The 26,188-nt window shown below is 35.7% G+C and overlaps 2 protein-coding genes across 5 annotated transcripts in view; both read left to right on the top strand.

The window, feature by feature from the left end:
- The window catches only part of Miga (mitoguardin), a 30,492-nt gene extending 17,029 nt beyond the window's left edge, over positions 1-13,463 (top strand). For all 3 annotated transcript variants that reach the window (XM_089091433.1, XM_089091434.1, XM_089091435.1), the window contains exon 2: positions 11,504-13,463. In XM_089091433.1, coding sequence (XP_088947559.1) covers positions 11,504-12,928 — 1,425 coding nt within the window. In that variant the 3' untranslated portion in view covers positions 12,929-13,463. The remainder of the gene's footprint in view (positions 1-11,503) is intronic.
- Naxd (NAD(P)HX dehydratase) overlaps positions 1-26,188 on the top strand; it is a 45,038-nt gene that overhangs the window by 17,085 nt on the left and 1,765 nt on the right. The window contains exon 1 of one of the 2 annotated variants that reach the window (XM_089091437.1): positions 22,218-22,238. The exons of the other annotated variant lie outside the window; for it this stretch is intronic. The gene's annotated coding sequence lies outside the window, so the exon portion shown is untranslated. Of the gene's footprint in view, positions 1-22,217; positions 22,239-26,188 lie in introns of those variants that run through there. 2 annotated transcript variants of the gene reach the window in all.

The raw sequence follows: 26,188 nt of genomic DNA, 5'->3' as shown, positions 1-26,188 counted from the left end.
CCCATGGCACTGGAGCACTAGATGGTTTGGAAATTGAAAGTTACTAGTTCTGATCTATTGCTCAATTCATAGTTAAGCATAATAAGAAAAGTGAGTGAAATTGGTATCCCTATTATGCTTCACTTTTTTTTAACGCCAGTTATCTACATTTGGGGATGATATTATGCATTTATTTTCTTTTTAAATTTGTTTGTATTGTGTTATCTAGTGCGTCATATTTTGTATGTTGTTTTGTCTTTCTTTTTTTTGCTCTCTCTTTTCACTATTACATTCATGGGTTCTCAATAAACAATACATTTTAACATATTTGATTTTCAAGACAAAGAAATAAAACTACACCAAACTCTGAAACTGAATATTTCACTTAAGCTATATATTTATGGACATGGATCAGTAGTAGATGGAATAAATTTTTTTTTATTCTTACTCAACTGGCTTGACTTATGGCTCTTGCCACGAAGTCATAGAGAACAATGATACCAGGTGCCTCCAGGTTGATCTATTGCTTGCCATGCTTGCAGCTTCTTCCACTGAGATATGGGCTTGAGCAGGAAGTTTGTTGGCTTTGCCTTTCCACCTAGTAGAGGGGTGTTCTCTGGGACGTTTTCATCTGTGCAGGGTGTGATCAAAGCCAAAACAACCTGTGCTGGTGCATTATGTGGTAGACAAAGGATATGGCTGAACCAGCAAACAGTGCACTGGGCAAGCTGTTTCAAGAAAGGAGCTTGCAAAGTATATGGCAAGAGGGTCTAATTGGTAACAAAGGCATTCCAATGTATTGTAACAAAGCTCTATCAGCTCTATTGTAACTAATGAATGAAATGAAATCTTAGCTGCTTTGGCCTAGTGGAAAAAATAGAAATAAATTAAATGTTAAAGGATTTTTATGTTGTCTCTGAAGAGAAGTAGTAACTGAATATAAAAACATTCATTTTTCTTCTATTTTTTGGTCTTAGAAAGAGTTCTTTCCTTTTTTGTCTCCATTTATATTAAGAATGGAAGATCAAAAAAGTTTGTTGTTTAAACTTGGTCCAACTATCCAAAAACATTTGTCATTTTTTTCAAAATGATTTGACAAGTAAAAAAAGGAAACAAAACTTAAAGCAAGATGTTTGAGCTGTATTTCATGTAGTGGTATTGCTACATGAAATAATGTAAAAAGAAGCGGTAAAAGAAATGGTGGTAAAAGAAGTTAAATGGCTTCTTTATATTTAACACCAGCTATAGATGTGGTTTTCTTTAACCACATTTTATTAGTCCTGATTTGCGTCTTCTTAACCTAGATCTGAGATACCTTTCTATTTGAAAACTTGTTTTTTACTGTTACATCTGTTTCATTTTTCTAAGATTTTACAATTTTCTGCTAGTTTGAATTATGTGATTTAAAGATTTTGCAAGAATATTTATACTGCAAAGTTTACTCAGAAAGTAGCTTGGTATTGTAAAATAAAAATGAACAATTAAAGGAATGTTTTTAATGTTATTGCTGCTATAAAGCTATACTCTGAATTTATAATTCAGCAAAGTCCTTATTTGGCCAGTTACAGATTTTTTTCAGACTACTTCCTCTCTCTTCCAAATAAAATTTGCTAAGATATTTTAATTTTTATGCTAGAATATATTATTTAGATATTATGGGAGAAGTAAGTTGGTTAATTTGCAACATACAAACATTAAAAGTTTGATCAAATAAGCTCAACATAAGAATCAATAAGAGGTTGCTTTATTGTTATTAATCAAAAAACTTTTTCTGTAAAATAAGTTTTTCAAAAAAAAGTAAAGAACTCTATTAAACCAAAAATGAACAAAAATAGAATCAAATAATCTACCAAGCATACAACTACCATAGGTCAGTGTCAATAAATGAATGAAACCCGAAACAAACAGAAATTAAAATAAAAGAAACTCAAAACGAGCAGAAATTAATCTGAGTAGGGTTCTAAACTCTATGCTTCCTAAAAGCCAGAATATGACTTGTACAGGACTGAAAAAATTCAAATGAATCTACTGAAAAAAAGTGCATTTTCAGTTTAATATACATATGCTGATATTTATTTCTAAAATTTTGAATTCTTTTTTGATTTATTAAAGTTAAAAAAGTGAGAACACTTAAAATAATTTTTTCAGTAAAGTGAAAATGACATAGTTGCTTTAAGAAAGAATAGGATTTAGAGCTCTGCTCGGATTAATTTCTGTTCGTTGACATAGTATTTTTAAGGGAGAAAGACTGAGTCTCTTCTGAAGTTAAACAGCCATTCCTTCCATAAAAACCTTTAATACCCTTGGGCATAACTTACAACCCTTTCCTCTAATCTCTGGAGTTTGTTTCAACCCCAAAAGCCTTGTTATATGATATTAAGACTATTTTGAATAGAATGGCTATCTCAAAATTTCTATTTGATGCATTTTGGGACAATATGACGTGTGTGTAGGGGTGAGAGGGTAGCTGCTCTCTGATCACTTTGACTCTTAAAAAGAGCATTAGAGCGTCTGATTACCCAGCCATTTAAACATTTGCCTCTCAATTACTTGGACTATCTGTCTTGGATTTTCTCTGTATACAATTACCCAGCGTCTTGATGCAACCTATTGCAAAATACTTGATAACTTCAATTTCCAATCGATTGAGCCCTTTTCGAAGTTTCTAAGACAATTCCTTCGATACGAAGTGCCCTGGTCTAAAACCAAAAAAAAACAACAGATAATACATTGTGCCAACATCGTTCTTTACTTAGGCAGCGCAATCGCGCTGCCTATGATACTTGTTTCAGTTGGAAAATGGTTTGTGTTTAAGTGCAGTTTGAGAGTGTATCTTTCATACTCTGCACAGAAAAATGTGTACTTCATTAGTTTTTTTTTTGCCAGGGCAATGCTCAGAGAATTGCCCCTGTAGTAAAGAGCCATAAGGCTTCGATTTATTTTTTTCCTAGAGTCACTTCAAATGGATTCAGTGGTCTTGGAAATTTTGGAGGGGGCTCATTTGACTGACAATTGAAAGTTCTAGTGCCCTTTTTATAAGTCAAAAGTGATCAGAGGGCAACCAGTCCCCCTTTTAGCTGCCATCCCTCCAAAGAATCAAATCAATATTTTAAGATAGCCAAATTGTTAAAAATAGTCTTAAGGTAAAAAAAAAAAACAACTATGCCTTCAGGGATGAACTGATCAAAATTGAATAATACTGATCAAAACTTTGACATGACCATTCTGTTTGAAATAATTAAAAGATCCAATAACTCTGGCTCCTGGGAAGACATGACCCCCACAGCCGCCAGTTTAGGGGTTGTAAATTTTGCAATTTGCTAATAGCCTACAAGAAGAATGTATTATTGGGAAAGGAAGGACTGTTTGATCCTGGTGTGTCAAGAAAGGCTAAGAATATTTAGGTAAAGCTTTAGGGAATTATAAGGGTGATCTTGAACTAAAAAGACACTATGTGCAGTCAGGTTATCAAAATAACCTATATGCAATATCTTATGAACAGCTAAGTGTTTTAGTTTAAAACTTTAAGGGCCATTACTACTACTACTACCACTGACTGCAATGACGACTACTTGAGACTAGGACTGCAACTGCTTGTGGCTGCGGCAACTTGCATCTGTGACTGCTTGCAACTGCAACTACTTGTAGCTGCGACAACTTGCAACCGTGACTACTTGTGACTGAGGCTACAATTGCGAGCGGTTTCAACTAATTGTGGATGTGACTGCAACTATTTGTGACTGCGACTTTGACAATTAGTGATTGCTATTGTGATTGCAATTGCTTGTGACTCTGACTACTTGTGAATGCGACTACTTACAGCTGCGACGGCTTGCGACTGTGACTTCTTGAGAATGTGACTAAGACTACTTGTGATAGTGACTAAGACTGTTTGTAACTGCGACTGTAGCTGCTTGCAACTGCAACAACTTGCAAATGCAAATGCTTGTGGCTACGCCTACTTGTGACTGTGGCTCCTTGCAACTCAGACTATTTGCTACTGCAAATGTGACTACTTATGAGTGCAAGTACTTGTGAATGTGACCACTTGTGACTGCAACTGCAACTACTTGTGGTTGTGACTGCAACTGCTTGTGGATGCGACTGCAACCACTTGCAGCTGTGACTGCGTCTGTAATTGTGACTGTGAGTGTGACTAATAAGTTAAGAATTTCCAAGAATTTTTAGAGGGACACTGTACTAAATAAAAAAACGCTAGGTGCATTCAGGTTGTCAAGAGGATGTATCTGGAAGTATTTTTTTTGATCTCAGGAACAGCTACAAGTATTGAGTTGAAATTTTCAAGGAATGCTAAGGTGTTATGCTAAATTAAATTAAAATACAATATATGCATCATTATTAGACATTACTAGTTTTTTTATTCGCCAGAGACAGTGCTCTAGCATAGCCCATAGTAAAGAGCCATAAGGCTTTAATGTTTTATTTTTTTTTCTAGAGCCACTTTATATTGAATGGGTGATCTTATAAATTTTGGAGGGGCTCATTTGATTGGAAATTGAAAGTCCTGGTTCTCTTTTACAAGTCAAAAGTGATTAAAGTGTAAACAGCCCCCTTCCCCTTTTAACAGCCATGCCTCCAAAGACATCTATTAAAAATTTTTAGATAGCCATTTTGTTCAAAATAGTCTAAAGGTCAAATAAATATGCTTCTAGGAATGAAATAATCAAAATTGATCAACACTGATCAAAATTTTGAGATAGACATTTCGTTTAAAATAGTTAAAAAGTCCAATACCTATGGCTCCAGGGAAGACACGACCCCTCACAACTCCCAGGGCAGTGGTTGTAAATTTTGCAGTTTGCCCATTGTCTACATATAGGATGTGTTATTGGTAAAAGGACTGAGTGTTTGATCCTGGGTGTGTCAGCAGAGACTAAGGATATTAAAGTGAAACTTCAGGGAATTTTAGGGGGGATTTTGAACTAAATCAGAAGACAGTATGTGCATCCAGATTATCAAAAGGGTTCATCTGAAATATCTTACCAACAGTTAGTGGTTTTAACTTGAAACTTTCAGGGCCACTACTACTATCACTGTGACCGCAATGACGACTACTTGTGACTTCGACTATTGACGAATAGGACTAAAACTATTAGTGGCTGTTGCAACTTGCAACTGCAATTACTTGCTGCTGCAACAACTTGTAACTGCGACTACTTTTGTGAGCAATTAAGAGACTACGACTGTGACTTCACTAAGTCTGACTGTGATTGTGACTACTTCTACTCCGATTGCGACTACGACTGTGACTGGTATTACTGCTGCTACTACTATTGGTAATACTACCATGACTGCTACTATTATTGAACTAACCAAAAGAATTTAAGTGTATCCGGGTTGTTAAAATTGTTTATCTGGAATATTCCAGGATTGGCTAAGGTTATTAAGCTGGAAATTTATGGGAATGATGAGGGATATTCAAAAACCAAAATACTACATGCATCTACGTGATCACTAGGGCATATTTACAATATCTCAGCAACTGCTAAGGATATTAAGTTAAAATTATCCAAGAATGGTGAGAGTGATGCAGCACTAAATAAAAATAAAAATAAAACACTAGGTGCATTCATGTTGTCAAAAGGACATATCTGGGTGCATCTATATTAATATCTGGAACAGCTACAGGTATTGAGTTGAAATTTTCAGGGAACACTAAGATGGAATTAAATTCAAAGACACTTTATGCGTCCAGGTTGTCAAAATGACATATCTGCAATATCTCAAGAATATTTATGGGTAGTAGATTGAACCTTTCAGATAATGTTCAGGAAGACGCTGACATTAAAGCTCTATGTGCATCCCAGTTGTCATAAGGTTATATCTGCAATATTTCGAAATAATTAAGAAGATTAAGTTTTAACTTTTAGGAAATGTTGTGCAGGTATTGAACTAAATCAAAATACAGCATTTGCTTCCAGGTTGTCAAAATGGCATATCTGCAATATCTCGGGAATAGTTAAGGGTATTAAGTTGAAACTTCCAGAGAGTGTTGAGGGGAATATTGGACTTAATATAAAGACACCATTTGCATGGTGGTTGTAAAGAGGCTATATCTGTAATATATCAGAAATGGCAAAAAGTTGGAACTTTCAGGGATTTTGAAGGGGATGATGAACTAAATCAAAAGATACTATTGGTATCTAGTTTGTCAAATTGATGTGTGTAATATCGCAGGAACAGTAAGGGTATTAAGTCAAAACTTTCAGGGGATGTCAAAATAAATCAAAAGACACTATGTGCATCCAGGTTGTCAAAGGAGCATATAAGAAGTATATCAAGAACTGCTAATTGTCAAGTTTGAACTTTTAAAGAATTTTGAACTCAGTCAAACAGTATTATGTGCACATAGATTGTCAGATAGATATATGTGTATACAGGCTATATATGACCCATATGTTATCTTTGGAATATTTTCCAAGAAGGACCATTTCAAGTATATTTCCTAGAAATTGCTGTTGGATCAAAATCTTAGATCAAGAACTAGTCCAAACCTGGATTCAAAACTCAAGGGAATTTGAGCCGTCAAATACAGTATTGAATACAATCAGAGACAGTGCTCAGATCACCATATGCAGGATTCGGTCTCCTATAAATTCCAATAAATTCGTATATTTTAATGCACTCCTATAAAATGCCTATATTTTAGCTAAAATCCTATTATTCCTATATATTCGGCTGAAGAGCACTAAGAACATTGCTCATGATTTGCAATTTTTACTGCTCGTTAAGTAAGCCAAGATGTGCTTTTCTTTGCTTTCGACTCTGCTTGTAGACTGTGTTGTCTTTGGGTGTAGATTGATAATTAATTAATTACAACTGTTGAGCTGTTTGAACTTAACCAATGCTTTGTGTTGGGCTTAGTAAGCTGCTTCTGCCTGGGCTATGCTGTTATGTTGACTTAGTAGCCTATGTTTTGTTTTTTGTCATGTTGGGCCTGTCCAAAATGAGCAAAGATCAGTATATAGGCTAGCAGTCTCTGCTTAATGAGACTGGAGTTCTTTCTTGCGACTTGTGCGTTTCCTGGCTGAACGAACGCTATAAAAGGCTGATGCGAATGCGGCCCAGCTTCGGACATATCCATATTTTTCTTTTTATGGCCTTTTTAATCGCGGTATGCTATTTTGCTGGTGATGTTTGGTAATTAAGTATATGGCCTACCAAGTTTAGTAGTTCATGGCTTGCTAAGACAGATTGCAGCGGTAGAAAGATTTGCAAATTGTGTAGGACTGGGAACGACCAGTACTCGTTCTCTTGCAAACTCTGCTTGAAAAATCTTGGTTGAACAGCTGTTGTTGCTAAGCTAAATAAACATGTGCGATCTGCAGAACATAAAGCCATAGTTACTGCTCAACTACATCCACTACAGCTTCACCTGACCGGACAGTCTCGAGTTGATAAAATAACCAAGGATAAACCATTAGTTGGTACAAACATGTTTTGTGAGCGTGATGCTGCTTATAAAGTTGAGTTAGTGTGGGCACTTCAGACGGTACAGGGTTCCATGTCTGCTAACTCTTCAGACCATATTGTTGCAACCTTCCATGCGATATTCCCCGGTAAGATCCCCGACAGAATGTCCCTATGTGCGAAGAAACTCTTGTATCTGATCACCGATGCGCTGCATCCTTGCTGTAAGCAAATGCTTGTGAAGGACCCTCAGTCATATTTTGTACTAGAATATGACGAGACAACCAACAACGCTGGTATGAAAGAGTTACAGATGCGTGTTCAATATTGGTCCTCATATGGAAACGAAATCTAGAGCAGACGTTTATGTACAAGTTTTATGGGCCAAGCAACAAGTGATGACCTGTATAGGAAGATTATGTCAGCCATTGAGCAGAATCAGCTGCCACTTGACAAACTGTTCAGGCTTGGAAATGAACCTAACGTCAAAAAAAGTGTTTGGAACAAGTTCAATGCCGAAAAAAAAGAAAGTGATGGGAAAGGGAAGGTTGAACATTGGTACTTGCAACATCCATATAATCCATAGTGCTTTCTTGAAAGGTCTTCAGGTGTTCGGAGAAGAAAGCTCTGATTTTGTTATTCTTCTGTATACATTTATTGACGGCTGGCCTGCACGTTGTGAAGACTATCGAAAGTGCCGAAAGAAAGTGGGAGTGCCTGAGAATGCTTTCATGAAGCGTGTCCCAAGCCGTTGGCTGGCGATCGGACGTGCCCTTGCTAGAATCATGCAGCAGTGGCCGGCGATCTTAGAGTACTTCCTGAACTTCGTGCCGAGAGAGGAAAAACGGAAGAATCTTCTGTCCACTCCGAAATTTCTGGAGATTGTGGCTTATATCAAAACTGCGACGATAGAGGCCCAAATCGAGTTTGTTCTAGCCTCAACAGAACCGTTCATATGTTTCACCCAACTGTTCCATAATAAAGAGCCTCTCATTCATGTTCTGCACTCAGAAATCAAAGACTAGTTGTGATGCTTTGTGGACGGGTCTTTACTCGAGATTTCGTGACCGAGACTGAAAATTTCTCGCCAGAAATGTTTAACCTTGCTGAAAAATTTGCAGAAAATTTGCAGCCCATAGTTTCAGAATATGTGGAATTTCGGCTTTCGGTGAGAAAGCAACACTGAAAGACAAGGCCATTTTCTTTGTCAATGTCCGAAATCATATTATTGCGGATATTCGCCATATTTTGAACAAATGTCCTCTGGAAGAGGATTGTTTTCTAGAGGCTTTACGCTGTTTGAGTACAATCAACATGAAGGTTTCGAGAAGTGTTGCAGACATGGCGGTTGTGGCACAAGAGATTGCGATTGGAGTAAGCTCAGACGCCGCCTAGGCTGAGTGGCTGCTTTTGCGAACGGAAACTGGACCCCGTGAGAACATTACTCGGATCGATCATTTTTAGAGCCATTATTTTGGACTGGTGAATGATCGCGGGGACAGCAAGTACCTGGAACTTACCAAGCTTATCAAAGCGGTGCTGACGTTGCCGCACGGCAGTACAGATGTTGAGTGTGGGTTCTCGCGTTCTGGTAGGGTTCTTAGTGAAGACCAGGCGTTAATGTCTGAACGCGTTCTGGATGCGGCACTCATGGTATATGACGTTGAGGCTTTATGGAGGAAATCCAGAACCGTTTGTTATTGCAAGAGAGCTGTTGAATCTTTCACGTTCTGCACGATCTCGGTATCAACAATATCTGGATGAAAAGAAAAAAGAAGAGCTATCCGAGAAGGAGAAAACAGCTTTCGAAGAGGACAACACGCGAAAGTTGCAGGAGGTTTACGACACAAAGAAAGAAATAGAAGACCTGGAAGGCAAAAGGAAAAAACTTAGACAATCAGAGCAAGAAAAGAAAACAGTAGCAGATACTTTAGGCTACTTCAGGAAGCGACTGACAGAATGAAGAAAGCTGCCGAGTCCAAGAGTTCCATAGACATTACCCTAGCTGTTTCTTCGCTCGAAGGAGCTGTGAAGTCCAGAACAAGTGAAAGAGAGCAGATGGTGGAATCTGCGAGAATGGAGCAGTCTCTTGCAAAGAGAAAACTGACCTCATGTCGAGATTGATGGCGAAGAAGCAGCAAGAGTGATTCCTAGTATTTTACCTGTATCACTAAATCATTGGCACAGTATGTGTATCTGATTTGTTACTGTTTTTTACTGTTCGTACAGTTTGTATTTGAAATAAATAAAAAAAAAAAATGCAGAAACTCAGGAAAAGACGAATTTATGTGACCAGGCATCTCACGCCATAATACCATAGATTTGATCCCGGGGACTTCCGAATCCTATATTTGGCCTATAATTGGGCCCGGGAAATTCCATAAAAATAGGACATAGCCTATAATTTGAAACGATCCGACATGTCCGAACCCTGCATATGCAACTTATGATTTTGAATTAGAATCCAATATTTGTGTTTTTAAGCCAAGATCTGAAAAACTAGAGAAATTTGCATTATATTAACCAATGATAAAACTTTGACAATACAAAATGAACAAAAAATAATTTTTGAAAAACTTCACAAAAAAGAAGTTCTTCAAAGTAAAGGATTATAACTCCCTCTAACCGTAAATCTTATAAAGTCTACTGTCTTATTTGCAGTTTCTGAAAATAAGATACATGTCAAACAATTTTTAAGGATTATAACATCGAAAAAAAAATAATGACAAATAAATCTTGAATTGCTGAGTTTTCCAGGAATTAATTTCATTTTATATCAAACATCCACTTTATTTTCGTTTGTTCTTTCCAGTCATCTTGATTATTGTAGTAATTTTTTTTTTTCATTGATATTTGGAAAAAGTAAAGCACACTGTTGAAAATACATTTAGTAAAAAAAAAAGAAATAACACAGTAGATTTTAGAAGATTTACGGTTAGGGAGGGGACAATAGCCAAAATCCTGTGTGCAATAATTTCTGTTTAATTTGGGTTTTACTTTAGTATTAATTTTTAATCGTTTTAGGATTTGATTATTCATCTGTATCTGGATTTGTTATCTTTATGTTTGATTATTTATTTTAATTTCTGTTCGTTTTGGGTTTCATTATTCTTTTATAGTAATTTCTGTTCATTTTAGGTTTTAATTATTATAGAACTTTGTTTCTGTCTGTCTTATGTTACAATATGGCTGTGTTTTTCTTTGAAAAACTTCGTGTCTGGGAGGCTGTTTTTAAAATTAATTTATTTGAAAGCACAAGTAACTTTTGTGGCAATTTTCACAACGGGAATGGAATTTTTCGTTCTCTTATTGGATCAATCCATTGGATTTATGAATGCTCTGATAGTTCTTTGGTGCCAGGTTAGTTATTTCGCTCGAAATGTTGAGAATGGGGTACATAGACTGTGTTAGCAGCTTTCATTAGATCATAGGTCAATCAACATCAGAAATTTTTCTATGGATTTGACTGAGCAATATGTAGATTGTATTTGATGGATCTGATTAGTTTCTTCATTTACTAGTTGTGAAAATACACGAAAAAGGGATGGAGTCAAACAAACCTGATTTGATGCTTCACGGTGGGCCGAATCCATCAAGTATTCAAACCCGATGGGATTTTTTTTTGTGGTCGTATTTATGGGATTGATTTCAGCTGATCACTATAGGGGAAACCATAACGAGCAGTGTGAGTAGTAGCAAGACTTGCTACTTTTTGACAATGCAGTTTACATTTAGCCTCACATAAAAATTAAGCTGCCCTTCCAGCTAACTGGTTAAGATGGAGTAGCAAGAAGTTTCTTGGTCTCCCTCTGGGAGCCACTTGTATTTACGGTCTTTCTTATCATATATAAAGGAATATGTCTCCTCCTTTTGTTCTTTGTCAAAGAGAAAAAGCAGGGGCAACAAGTCCAACCTCTGAACTACATATGCAAAGATATACCAATAGCCGTACTACTACTCACACTGCTCGTTATTGTTATTTAAATGGAAAAACCATATAGTCCTGCAGCATCTGTATATTCATTAATATGTGATTTTGTCCTTTTCTATTGTGTTCTGTTTCTTGGGCTAACCAAATATTCTCTTGTTTTAGATGTCTTTGAGTACTCAGCCTCACATAAAAATTAAGCTGCCTGCCCTTCCAGCTAACTGGTTGAGATGGAGTAGCAAGTGGTTTCTTGGTCTTGCTCTGGGAGGTACTTGTATTTACTGTCTTTCTTATTATATGCAAAGGAAAAAGCCTCCTCCTTTTGTTCCTCGTCAAAGAGGAAAAGCAGGGGCAACAAGTCCAACCTCTGAACTATATTTGCAAAGACGTAGCAATAGTCCTGCTACTACTCAAATTGCTGGTTATGGTTTTTTAAATGGAAAATGTGTTATAGACAATCCACAACAATTAGGTGCTATGGGTGTTGAGGCCTTAGATGTTGCTGTACAATATTGGCAGGATGCACTGGAGGCTTTCAAATCAGGTAACCCAAATGCACTTCCATCTGCTAGTGAAGCGAGCCTCTGCCGGAAACTAGAGCATATTCTAACTGCTGCTTATGCACTTCAGGATGAGGCTGAACATCTATTTCTGCATGATCATTCTGTAATATTTCAGAATGAAGAAACGCGTACTGTTACACCGACTCCATCACTTTGGAGTAAGCGTACTTTTAGCACTTCATCTTTTGGATCTTTTTACTCAGCAGAGGGTGATATACTCGAAGATCTATATTCTTTAGAGCACCAAGAAACCGTCCCTGAGCTCTATGGCCAGGTGTTACATTTAGTAGAAGAACATTCTCAAGATACTTTTGTGCCATGTAGATGTTTAAGAACAGAGATGCTAGGCTGTAAAAGTGACAGTGATTTTTTAGTTAAGTTACATTGTGTTCGCCTTGCCTTTCAAAATATCACAAATGATTATTCTAGAAAAAATTGGCTGATTGAATCTGGAAGGAATTTGCTTAGTAGTCTTTTTACAAGACTAAATCGGGAACCAGCTGATTTGATATCTGCATATGACTCCCTCGTACGGCTTCTTGCAGAACCAGAGCGCTGGAAAGAATCTTTGGAAGAATTCAAGATGCGCGGTATTGTTTGTGTAAACTTCTTTGATATTGTTCTTGATTTTATACTTCTGGACTCATTTGAAGATCTTGAAGCCCCTCCAAGTGCTGTATTAGCTATTATAAAAAATAGATGGCTCTCAAACGGATTTAAGGAATCAGCAATGACAACAGCATGCATGTCTGTGCTGAAAAACAAACAGCGAAAGTTGAAATACAGTGATGCATTCCTTGCTAGATTCTATGCTCTGAATCAACACCTTGCTCCCGCGCTTGCTTGGGGTTTTTTAGGGACTGATGAAGCATTAAACAAGATTTGTTGTGAATTTAAAGATGATGTGATTGATGTGTTTTGTGGTATATTCGACACACGTATTGTTAGTTATGATAATGTTGGAACATTAGAATTTGATATAGTGAGGCTCCTGGAATCTAAACTAAACGATATGGACAAAAGATAATGGTTTTTCTAACAAAATACTTCCCAGAAAGCGAAGGCTCTTTTGTTTTCGGTTTTATGTCTTCACATTAAATGGGCCTACATGCACAACTGAAACAAGGGAATGGGAATTTCAGGTTGAGGATCCTCCCTCCTCCAGGATTGTTCTGAATGATCCAACATTGCCTAAATAGAACTTATTTCGTATTTATGACCGATCAGATCCCCCCTAGGATCATATTGTTCCCTTAAAGCTCTGATTTGTGATAAACTTTCGTTTTGCTATTTTTGGATTTCCAGTTAAAGAATCAAGGCATATTTAATTGCCAAGCATCAAGTGAATCAATGAAGTTGAATAATTTTTTTTTTAATTGGACATTCCATTATTTCATTTATTAGTTTTAAATTCTCTTATCAGAGTTTCTGTACAGTGGATGATACTGATTAAAAATCAAAAAATTCTGTAGTACCTGGATAGACTAACTTGAATTGATAAATCTGGTTTATTTGATTTGAAGTTTTCTTAGAAATTGGAAATAAAATGGATTTTATCTCAACATTGTGCCTTTTAAAAATTTGATCTAGACTTGTATATTTTGGAGTGGAGTGACTGAAAAGGGAGGGAGGCAGATTATTCTCTACCTCCCTTTTGAGAAGGCGAGGTGAAGTTTCTCTGGAAAACTTAAAATCAGAGGCAACGCTATAGCGCTGCCTATAGTAAAGAGCCATTAGGCTTCATTGTTTTATTATTTATTCTTTTATATTTTTTTTCCAGAAGCACTTCATATGGAAGGGGTGGTCATATAAACTTCAGAGGGGGTTTATTCGATTGGAAACAGGAAGTTCTAGTTTCATTTTTAAGAGTCAAAAGTGATTGGAGGGCAGCTAGCCCCCCACATCCTCTTTTTCCTAAATGCATCCGATCGCAATTTTGAGATGGCCTTTTTGTTCAAAATAGTTCAAATATAAAGTACCAATGCCTCCGGGGCTGAACCCACCCCCTCTCCACCGATCGGGGCAAGGGCTGTAAGTTAAACAAGTTTCCGGTTGTTAACACAATGCTTTTATTGAAGGGATGGTTGTATAAACTTTGAAGGAGGCTCATTTGATTTGAAATCTTAAGTTCTAGTTTACTTTTCAAAAGTCAAAAGTGGTTGGAGGGCAACTCTCTCCACATTCTTTTTTAAAAAATGAATTCGATCACAATTTTAAAACAGCCATTTCGTTCAAAATAGTTTATAGGCAGTATGACTATGCCTCCGGGGTTGACCCCCCCCCTCCGCCCCAGGACAGTGGATGTAAGTTATACTAGTTACCCATTGTTAACATATAAGTTTTCTATAGAAGCGGTGGTCGTATAAGCTTTGGAGGGTGCTCATTCGATTTGAAATCGAGTGTTCCAGTGCCCTGCTTAAGAGTGAAAAGTGACCAGAGGGCAGCTAACTTTGTTGCGTCACTTTTGCTTTAGTGAAAACGGAAAATATTGCAAATATTTTTGTTTATATTTGCAACAATAAAAAATAAACATAGAAATTGCATTGAAATAAAATTTTAAATTGCTAAGTTTCCAAGAATTAATATGGTTATATATTAAATATTCAGTTTATTTTCATTAGTTCTTTCCAGTCGTCTTAATTATCATAGTAAATTTATATTTATTTGTCGTATACATTTTGCTGGAAAAAAAGGAAAAATTACTTGTTTTACAATCCGTATGTGAGGTATTCAGAGGCAAAACCGGTCTATCTATAAACCGGTTATCTATAAACCGGTCATATCTATAAAGCAAATGACGAAATGAAATAAAAAAGAAAACAGTCGGAAGAAAAATTTGCGGTTCTCGCATTGTAAAAGTGTGGACTATGTATTACCACTATTGATGTTTCATCGTAACACGATGCTACTTGAGGCTAACAAAGTTATACACGATCATCCTTCACCCCTCACTGTTCGGAAATCTTTAATATTATAATCTACAATTTAAAAAATTGAGAAGCATAAAGAAGTTCTTTATATTGTCGTATCAAAAGGATTCTTAGCAGGGATGTGAAGTCGGTTATAAGTTATAACTGACTCTAACTCTGACTCCAAACATTTTCAATGTACCACCTCCGACTCCATTCAGCAAAAGTTTCCTAAAAATCCACAGCCCTGTTTTAAAGCTTTATTTAATTAGATTTTAAAACAGTTCGTGGTAACGTACTGTAAGTAAGGAGCGACCCGGCTCAATAGTAACCGAAACTAAAAAAAAAGGAATTTTGATACCAATAGATACATCAAAAGAAGCAGATTTTTGTGCTGATTTCAAATATTTAAGTTCTATATATTTCAGATTTTGTGAGTCGGTTATAACTTATATTAAATAAAAAATAAGTTTTTTTTAGCTGAAAGTAAGGAGTGACATTAAAACTTAAAACGAACAGAAATTATTCCGTATATGAAAGGTTCTGTCCCCTCCTCAACGCCTCGCTCTTTACGCTAAAGTTTGACTGTCTCACTACTTTATTTTTTTTAAACAATAAAAAACTTAAGCGTAAAGAGCGAGGCGTTGACGAGAGGATCCCTTTCATATACGAAATAATTTCTGGTCGTTTTAAGTTTTAATGTCGCTTTTTTTTTTCAGTAAAAAAAAAAATTGTTTTTTTTATTTTATATAAGTTAGAACCGACTCCAACCTCATTCAGCAAAAATTTACTAAATTTCCGACTCCAACTCCACAGCCCTGATTCCTGTAAACCTTTGTTTACAGAACTTAAAGTGTTGTGTAAGGTTAATAAGGTTAGTAGAATTCCTTATGTTATTATTTTCAGTTTTCCAGTTTGAAGTGTATGGGTTAGTACATTTGCCTCCAGTACATCTTTCTACTTGGATTAAAGAACGTTTTCTGTGTATGATTGGAATCCTGACTGGAATAATAGGGCTCTTGGGACGACCTCTCCTCCCCGATTTTGCTGGCTGCTACTGAAGAGCTGTTTTGCGGATCCTAAGGTCCCCCATTTTCAGGAAATGGCCTAGGGGCTAGGAATATTTGTTTTGATATTGCTTGTTCGTTTTCTTGGTCCCAGCATTTGGAATTCGATTTGTCGAATTTATGCTGAGGATTCTTTGGGGGCATGTATTTTCAAAGGCTAATATCCGATGCTCTTATCTCAATTTATAAGCCATTGTTTGGATGTATACTTTGAGAGGGAGAGAGAGAGAGAGAGAGAGAAAGAGAGAGAGAGATAGAGAGAGAGAGAGAGAGAGAAAGAGAAAAGAGAGAACCGTTTATTACACAATTTTCGTAGCTCTTTGCTAATTTAAAGTTGCAAAAACATTAGATGTTAAAAATAGACGTAAAAAATGGCATAAATGAATTACAATATCGGTATGTTCGTGCGCGTATAGGTGTCAGTTTGAGTTTTTGTCTAGTTTTTCTGTTTGGTGGGGCGTCTGCGGGGAGATTATCACGGTGGGTTGGGTTTGACCCAACCCACCTTGAACCCACCACAACCCAACGTGAACCCACCACAACCCAACGTTGGGTTTGAGTAATGCTTTTTCAAATCTCATGATGAGATTGCCCAGTGTTTGCTCTAGGCACTGGACTTCAAGTTTATTGAGTGCTTTTTGGTAGGGAATGTCACTACATCCCAGGATAATCCGAACTGCCCTTTTCTGTATTGACACTAGGTTGTGCATTAGGTGAGTAATATGTAGTACGAAAGGGTCCCACACAGGGCATGCATACTCCAAGACTGGCCGCACGTACCAAAGGTAGGCGCGGAGGAGACTTTTGACATCGCAACCGAAGCGACGCATTGTTCAGATCGACTGAACATTAATGCTGAAGAATTTAAGGGTATATTGGAGTGAGAAGACGTTCGATCTCTATTTTCTTCATCTTATTGTAAAGTCCAGTAACTTGGCTTACAGCCAGTACTTTTGATGATTCTCAAGAATTTTGATTTTGCCATCCGTCCCAGCTCGTCATTTCCCCACTTAATTTGAAGTTGTGAGTTTGAGACGGCTGTGATTTTAGTTTTTTCTGCATAAAATCATTGTGTTTGTTTTGACGTAATATAATTTTATGTTTTATTTTTGCTCTAAAAGGACCCTACGTGAAACTCACTTGTCTTTACTGTTCTTGTAAACAAAACATGGATGTCTTGATTTATCTTCCCACTGCATAAAATTTACTATTCAATTTGCATAAAATTTGTCAAAATATTCTCTTTCGGGACCTCATTAAGATTTTCACCAAGTATCTTGCCACTTGCACAACTCCCAATAGATGTAGTCTTAGTGTTTTTCTAAATATGATTGGGTTGAAGCAATACTTACGAAGAATTGAGAGACTGTTCGTTGGAGTGGCAATTTTGTGGTCTAATGACCTTTTCAAGTGTTGCTAAGTTTTCATAATTTAGTTTAACATGTATTGGTTAGCTGAATGGAAAATGAAGGCGAATTATCTTTCTTTTTTGTGCTTAAAAACTTCCAATTCTGTTATAAGCAGGGACGTAATTTGCTATGGGGCATGGGGAGGGCCACTGCTCAATCCAGACCTCAGTTTGCCCCCCAGCTGACATTTAGTTTCTGCAAAAAAACCTTGTCAAAACTAAAATAAGCCTGCATAATTCAAGCATCCACAGAAACAGATAAGTTTTCTTCAGTATATCTTTGCCTTTATGGTACTATATGGTTCATTTTTCACTCTCATTTTCACTTGATGTGGAAAAATTGGCTCCACCCCCCCCCCCCCCTCCCTGGATTTTGACGAAATTACGCCGCTTGTGATAAGTCTTGTTTTCCCCAGTATATTTTGGATCCAGTCTCTAAGAACTATTGTTCTTAAATGCACTTTTCGAAGTATCAAAGAGATTTTCTTGTTTCAAATTTCTACAAGTTTTTTTTTTGTTGGTCGACAATGGTAGCGCTACATCTTTTTTTATTTACATCTTCTGTGCAACGTAACGCTGGCCTTTCTTCGTTTTTGGCAAAAGATTCAAGCCTAACTGAACTCGGAGCAGATAGTATTAGGTTTGTTTCAAAATCGTTTCAATTTTTGGATTTTGTCTATTATTTGTATTTAAGATTTTTTCTTACTTATTAGAATTTTTTCACTTGAATATTTGTTCTCACTAACATTGCTGAAGAGATTTTCGGGGATACACGAATTTTTAGTGAAAGTTGGTCAAACAGTCTGTGGTAACGAACGTAATTTCTTAGACCACACTGCTTTAATTTCTTAGACCACACTGCTTTTTGATTTACATAATTTAACAAATAAAAATGTAGTGAAAACGCGTTTAATGTTTAAACAAAGCAGTGAACAAAACAAAAAACAACAAACTTTAAATAATAAAGAAATCCGAATATTTGGAATTCATGTCCGGAAGCCATTATCAACGGGGAAAAAACAATAACAAAACAAAATTAATGAAGCTAATTTTAAAAAAAATAAAGAAAAGGCAAACAAAAGTAATAAAAAAAATCATATCCTAATAAATTCCAATATCACCATGCAAATACGCACATATTTTTTATAGGCTACCCTTATTATGACTTTTAAATTAGCCTTCTTATCAGCTTTTTTGAGTTACTGCAATTTAAGTATAATCTGAAATTCATTGTAACACATCACTGTTTTTTTTTTAATTTGAAGCAAAATTTAGTTTGGAACAGAATCACAATCCTTTAATTCATTAGTTGAAGTAAAATATGCGTTTCTAATCACACTTGGTAATTCATTGCTGTTGCTTTTTTTGCAGTGTGTGGAAATAGGCACAAAAAACTGCATCTCATAGCTTTCCGACGCACATGTTTTGTATCCTTATTATGACTTAAATTTGCCGTCATTATCATGGTTCTTAGAGTTGCTGCTATTTAAAGCATATTCTGAAATGTATTGTAGTTTTTTTTAATTTGAAGTAAAGTTTAGTTTGAAGTAGGATCACAATCCCTAAAACAGTGGTTTGATTGGGAATCTCAATTTCTAATCACCAACTTGCAGCTCATAGCTGCCTGGAGCATATTTTTGGCATCCTTATTATGATTTTTAAATTCAGTCGTCATATCATTCATGTGTGGTGTTGCAGCAACTTCAAGTATAATCTAAAATCTGTTCTAATGAAACTCAGAGAGGAAAGAAAATAACAAAATGAAAAATAAAATCAAAAAAGGTGAAAAAACGAGGATTTTGTCTGCCAGTGGCGAACCATGAAGAAGAAGAAATAAGCAAATATTTCGACAAGGACCTCCGCCGAATGTCCTCAAGGACCTCAGTGCTAAACAAAAAAGAAAGAAAAGAAAAAGAAACCAACGAAAATCGAACCTTTCGAAGTTTACTTTTCAACGCCACTAGCTGACCAAATCCTCGTTTTTTCACCTTTTTGGATTTTATTGTTCATTTTGTTAATTTTTTTCCTCTGAGTTTCATTTGTCATGTATAGCCAGTGTGGTCTTAGAATGTATTTAAAATCTATTCTACCACACACATTGAAGCAAAACTGCACTTGAAGCAAAATCTGGTTTGAAGCAGAATCCCAACCCCTAAAAACAAGCTTTAAGTAAGATATTGGTGTCTAATCAAACTTGATAATTCATTGCTGTTGCTTTTTTTGCAGTGTAAGAAAAAAGGCACGCAAAATTGCAGCTCATAGCTGTCCGACGCATAATTTTTTGCACCCTTATTATGACTTTTAAATTTATTCATCATAGTTACACCATGCTTATTTTGTGTTGTTTCGATTTAAAGCATAATCTAAAATTCTTTGTATTTTTTCAATTTGGAGCAAAATTTGGCTTGAACAAGAGTCTCATTCTCCAACGTACAAGTTTGAAGTAGAATCCTGTTTCTAATAACACTTGTTTCAACTGTAACAATAATCCGCTACGGTTTTCTTTTTTTTATAGTGTAGGGAAATGAGCAGGAAAGATTCCTGCTCAAGGCTGTCCAGCACATTTTTTTCTCCCCTTATTACCCTTTCGAATTATCCCTCGTAAACGGTCATGCTTATTAATGTTGCTTCAATTTGTAATTTCCCAGTTTTTAAAGTTGAAGTAATATTCGGTTTGAAGGAGAATTCCCATCCCTATCAAAGTAGTTTGGAGTAAAATCTCAAGATCTAATCACACTTAAATAATTCAATAATATTGCCTTTTTGTTGTGTAGGGAAATTGGAAGAAAAAATCAAAACTCATAACTATCCGATGTATATTATTTCTCCGCTTATTATGACTTTTAAAATTGTCCTTCATATTTGACCGTGCTTGTTTAAAATTACCTAAAATTTAAAATGTAATAAAAAATTCGTTGTACCATTTTTTTTAATTTGAAGGAGAATTTGTTTTGATGGAAATCACAATCCCTAATATATTTAAATAATTATTAATTTTTCGTCTTTTTTTCTTTTTTTTTTCTAATATAGGGAAATAGGCAAGAACAACTGGCTGACATTTAACAGTAATTCAAAATGAGGGCTATTTGGTTCTATTAACAGGAATCTGGCAATGTAGTTTTTCTCAAAGAAATCTGGAATCATTAGTTCCAGTCAGTGATAGACTACATTTTTTTCCAAACATATTTTAGATCAAGTCTAGGCTATATGAGACTGTGGAATCGTTCCTTCATCTGTTCTTCATGTCACAAATGCAGTAGTTTGGTTACAGTATTAAAAAAGCGGAAAGAGAATTTCTTCCCCCTAGAAACGGTTGGCTGGTTATGATATATGTTATCAGCTAGGGGCTTTTCTTTATGTTTTAAGAAGAGCATTTCCCTTTTTGTTCGACTCGCCTTTAAAAGTTGGGGCAAATAGTGTTCTGGGTCGATACCAAGTATTTCTGTTTTAAAATTCTATAAACGATACATCATAGGAACATGAAGTTGTTAAATATCAGTGCTTGCTAAGGTAGATAGTTCTAGAACTAAGGGATGATCGAGATTTTTGGGTTGACTCGTGACGGACAGTGTCCACTACCTTTAATTCTGCCACTGTATATAGATAATATAATTATATATCTATTATTTATGTACAGTTATTCTGCCTTAGGATGGATGGATGATAGACCATCTATCAACAAGTGAAAATGACATCATTTGTATAACATTCTGAAAAATGCTTATGCCAGCTTGCCTCTCACTCAGACTATCTGTATTGGCCGTTTTTCTACAATTTGCCATGGCTTGATGACATCTTGATTTTAATTCAAAAGGCAACGGAGACTTTAACTATCTTGAAAATTTAATGAGCTACGGCAAACTGAACAGTTAAACCTATCGATCGAGGGTCTTGACCTTAAATAGATGGTTTATAAGTTTCAAATAGAAAAAAAATTCAAATAACATCTTTAGAATTACTGCTGAGGATAAGTAATCATAGGTAATACAGAGATATTAGCTGTTCTTACTTTGAAGTAACTAGAAAATTTGCGATAATTTAATTTAATAAAGTCAATTTGTTCAATATATCGAGAAGGATTGTGTAATTAGATGTAGCTGAAAAATTGTATTGTTCACATTTACTGATTGAAATAACTACAACAATTTTTGAAGACAGAAAAATAAAAGATTATTTTTTGTTTTGATGTTCGTATGCTACGCACTTGGTGAAAAAATATTTTACCCCTGGACGCATTGAATATGTTAACATTGAAGTCAGGCTGGTTCTGGGGGGGGGGGTCAAAATAAAACACAAAATTATGTAAGTTGCACGAAAAATTACAGAAATAGAAGTTTTTTGGAATAGCGGGCACGAGATAGCGTCATGTCCAAAACGAAAGAGCGTATCTCCCATTTTTGTAATTTTATAGAAATGTGAAAATGAGGTTTTTTCAATAGACAGTAATTTATTTAAAAATAAAAAAATTACAAAAAAAACCGGAAGCCCAGTAGCCTTGGGTTGTAATGCCACTCCAAAAGAAGACATTCATGCCAGTGTATTCGGGCATTCATATTACTATAAACTGAGTAGATAACTGCTTGAGAAAAAAAATTAACTGCTTGGAACAATAGATTTTCCTATGAGACTTTGAACAAACTACTATGAGACATAGTTGAATGGTGTCGCTTCGTTTTGGTATACGATACGTATAATAATGCTAATTAGTATCTGAGGTAGAATTGCCAAGGAATACATTCCTCTCCGGGTTGTAGTGCCTTCTTTGATGGAAATCAAACAGTTTGTGATAACGAGCCATAAGTAAGGAGTGAAACTGACTAATTGTAACCAAAACCCTAAAAAAGGAGTTTTGACTGCTCAAACATAAGGGCCGTTTATTGGAATAAGGAACTTCAGTGTAAAGAGTGAAGGGCTGGGGAAAGAGCAGGTCCCCTCATATACGGACAAATTTCTGTACGTTTTTAGTTTTAGTGTCTATGCTCTCATTTGAAAAAAATTGTTTCTTTTCTTTTGCCAATTTTCCCTGCAAGCGCGATCGATGGATAATTCTGAACGACCAGGACTTCATAAAACTTTTGATGCATTTTTTAAATTAAGAATGGTTTGCCCTTTGTTTATTGGTCACGATTTTTTTTTTTTTATACCAGACTCCAAATTTTGGTAAAATTACGTTACAAAAGCCGGTTCAAGTTTGATTTTCTGTGTACAGTAAGGACAATAAACCATTGTCTAGTTCGCCCTAGGCGAGTTCATACCTACTAGTGGATCAAGTTTGATTAGTTCTCTATTTTATCCCCAGCATTAGTACTTGCAAAATACTGATGATAGATCTTGCACTTTACAGCAAACAATGAAAAGGAAAGAAACTGCTTTAGAGAAAAATCGATATTTTATTTTGTTTTAAGTAAAAATTGTCTCTTGTCACAAACATTAAATTATTAAAAATTGTAATATAATTTGTGTCAATTATATAATTGATACAAGCACATGATTTTTACAAAATCAAAAATTTGTAACGAAGTATACAAGGTACATTTATATAATGTATATATTCTATAGGTTATATTATAATAAAATATAGGTTGCGCAAAATTATTATACATTAAGTTATTATATAACTAGAATTATTGTATAAAAATTTAAGCAAATTATACTATTAAACAAATAGTGTAACCATTGATAACGAAAGGGAAAAGGAAGACCAATAGGAATTATTCTGCATTATGGTGCTGCGCTGGAATAAGTCCATTGAAATCACACCTGGACAGTAAATACAACACGGAAAACAGTCCAAATTTTACAAGAAGATTCATTTTTTTTTACGGAATTCTTGTCATCAGACCGCTAAAAACTTAGCGGGCCACTAAAAACTTAGAGATATCCCATTAGTCAACCTTCTGCCTAGGTTTATCCTTACAATTTTCTCAAATGAAATTTCTATTAGTGGAATCGGCAAATATGTTTTCAGGAATAACCTGCTTTGGGAGACCATTCCTTGTGGAGGTGCAGTGTCTTATAAAGCTGTTCTTTCAGTACTCAGTCCAGTGTCTCCGTTTATGGGTAACCTGACTTTACAGTATTCCTATGTGTTCGCTATCCTGTCTTGGGAAACAACGGCACTGTTTGAGATATCTTAGCATAGGGAGGGCGATAGATCTACTCGAAGAAAAAAACATTGAAACCACGCCAAATATCTCACTTAGAGATTTAATGCTATTCGATCGATACTACATCTTACCCTTGAAGCTACTTTTGTGTCCCCTTGAGTGGTGCAAGTAGGGTTTTAGAAGCATCTACAAAAAGTGGACTTCCACGTTAGGTAACGGGCCTAATCTGAGACTTGTACAGAGGGATGGTAGAGGACTGGGTTGTAACAGGCTCTTATAATGCAGAACCATATCCAACTTTTTTGCGCATGAGGAACCGACCTGATCTATATGTGCGAAAATACGGTTCTGAAGAGAAATGTACTCCCAAAAGACGAAGTGTGTAAGCTTTCTTGACGGCTTCATGCGCAAAAATGAATTCAGGATGTCCACACGAGACCTTCAATTGAGTGGTTAGTAGCTCCTTAGTCTGTATATATGGCACTGGTCAACCATTTACCGAGGTTCTATCCCTAGAGTTATTGATGCACATCGTCTTACAAAACCTGCTGCTGAAGCACTCATCCCGGTTTGTCCCCTCTTGTAGATAATCCGTCCGCACCCTGTTTATGCATGTTTTTCGTGTTGCCTTGGCGACCGGCGGCACAAGTAGATATAGTTTGTCGAACGGGGGTGGTACGTATAGAAAACAATCATTGACGCTGCATCAAATCTCTTAGTAAGAGGTTTTGAATATATCTGATCGGTACTCACAGCTCGCACTTGTGGTCCTATTTTGAATCCTCTGGAGTGGATTTCTTGGATCTGAAACTGGAAAAGGTCAGCCAGTTGTTTTGTGTCTCTTCAAATAGCGTAATCTATTATCTAGTTGTATAAGATCTTAGAGAGGGTTTGATGATGTACTCTAGTGCACATACCTTACTCTTGCTTCTAGTGCTAGAACAAAAAGAGCGAACCTTTGAGCAAGACAAAAACCCTTATTTGTATTGAGTTCTGTGTCATGCTCTGCTAGACGAAGTCGAAAATGAAAATTTTTCGTTCTCTTTTCACTGGTAAAAACTCAAAGAAGTACTGTGTCTGACAGTGCTTCATTCTTTTCTGCTATGTAAGAAGTTGAGACAGTAATTATCCTTAGCTTGAAAGGGAATTTAAGCATGGGTGGTTTTATTGTTGAAGGAAGTACTTGTATGCTACTTTAATTTGGAAAAGAAATTACTTAAGATCAACATTAATCATTGTTGAAAACCCTACTTATCTTCTGATGCTAATTGGAAAAATCTTGAGAGCATTTTCTGTAGTATCCCAAAACCACTGTAAAATATGAAATAGAAGCTTAGATCATGCAGTTCTTTTTGCTCATTACAAAGGAAGTGACATATATTTCACATGTGGTTTAAAAAAAATCAAATGTTTCTGTTCTGTTAAAAAGTATATCAAGCGGTTAAGCTTGAACATGAATTACAATTTTATTAAATCAGATTTTTAGATTTAGAATTGAATTTTGCTACCTCTTTTAAAAACAGAGCTTGTTCATGGAGGAGGTAGTTAAAACGAATCATTGACAAAGCCACACTTGGCTGCTGCCATCAGTGGTACTGCCATACTAGTCAATAAACATGTATAAACGAATAATTTTTCTTTCTTTTAGCCCCCGGGTATATAAAACATCATAAATACTCATACAAAATAGGTTGTTGTTTTTTAAAAATAAAAACTCACATTCTACGAAAAGCTTAATCTCACTTTTTAAGCTATTCCATTTCAGAGCGCCTTTATATAAACCATGAAAACATGAAAAACCTTTAGGCTTTTGATAATCCCTGACAAGGAGAAATCCCTGTCAAAATACTTAGTGAATGATATTGTAAAACCTTGCAACATCTTAATTCCTCATAAAAATATATAAGAAAATAGAAAATAGAAATTTACATTTTGCAAAAAAATCAGTTCCTTAACAGTTTTTCTAAATATAAGTGGATCATCAACGTTCTTAACATCAATTTTAAACTTTTCCGTTTTTGGGTACCTCTGTCTAAAACAGAAAAATAAGAATGGGAAAAAATGGATCTAGGTACATGAAAATCGACTCTACTCCTTATATTGTGGGAATGAATATTAGACCCAACACTGTTAATCACTCAAACACCGAGGCTTAAAATGCTGCTGCAGTCCAAAAATGAACACAGTGTACAAAACTCACGAAGGCTTGTAGCCTGCAAATATTTTAATTTTTGGATAAATGTCCCAAGCAAACTGACGAGCAGAAATATCTACTAAGGTTTTTTAATTGAAGTAAATAATAACCATGTGTATTATCCTATTTATTGAAACTAGCTCCGTTATTTCTCTTTAATATGAATAAACTTGTGGAATGCAGGTCTCAGAATAATTTCCCTGGTTTCTACAAGAACTTAGACTTCAATTTGTCATTTATTTTCTCGTCTTAATGAACCCTGTTGATCTCAACTGCAATTAAGAATGTGCGGAAAGTTTCATAAGAAATGTGGAAAGTTGTATTTGTGTTTTTGTTTTATTTGTGAATTGCTGGTAGGCCGTCATCTGCCAGTATTGTGGGAACGATTTAGAATCTGCGACACTAGAGGATAGTTAGAAAGACAATAGTGACCCTGGAAAATATATATTAATAAATTTTACTCTATAGATGGGGTAGAAGTACAAATCGGGTTTTCTGTTACCACTTGGATTTTTTTCAGAGTGATGGTTGTATTTGCTATTTTTTGTTAATTTTGGTCATTTTGAGTTTTCTGGGTTTTTAGCTTCTCTTCTTGTTTTTTT

Source organism: Artemia sp. Qi Xiang Cuo, chromosome 7 (genome assembly GCF_049724085.1).
Source record: "Artemia sp. Qi Xiang Cuo chromosome 7, ASM4972408v1, whole genome shotgun sequence".
NCBI lineage: Eukaryota > Metazoa > Arthropoda > Branchiopoda > Anostraca > Artemiidae > Artemia > Artemia sp. Qi Xiang Cuo.
The sequence above is the reverse complement of the archived record's forward strand: the minus strand, read 5'-3'. Positions and strand labels throughout refer to the sequence as shown.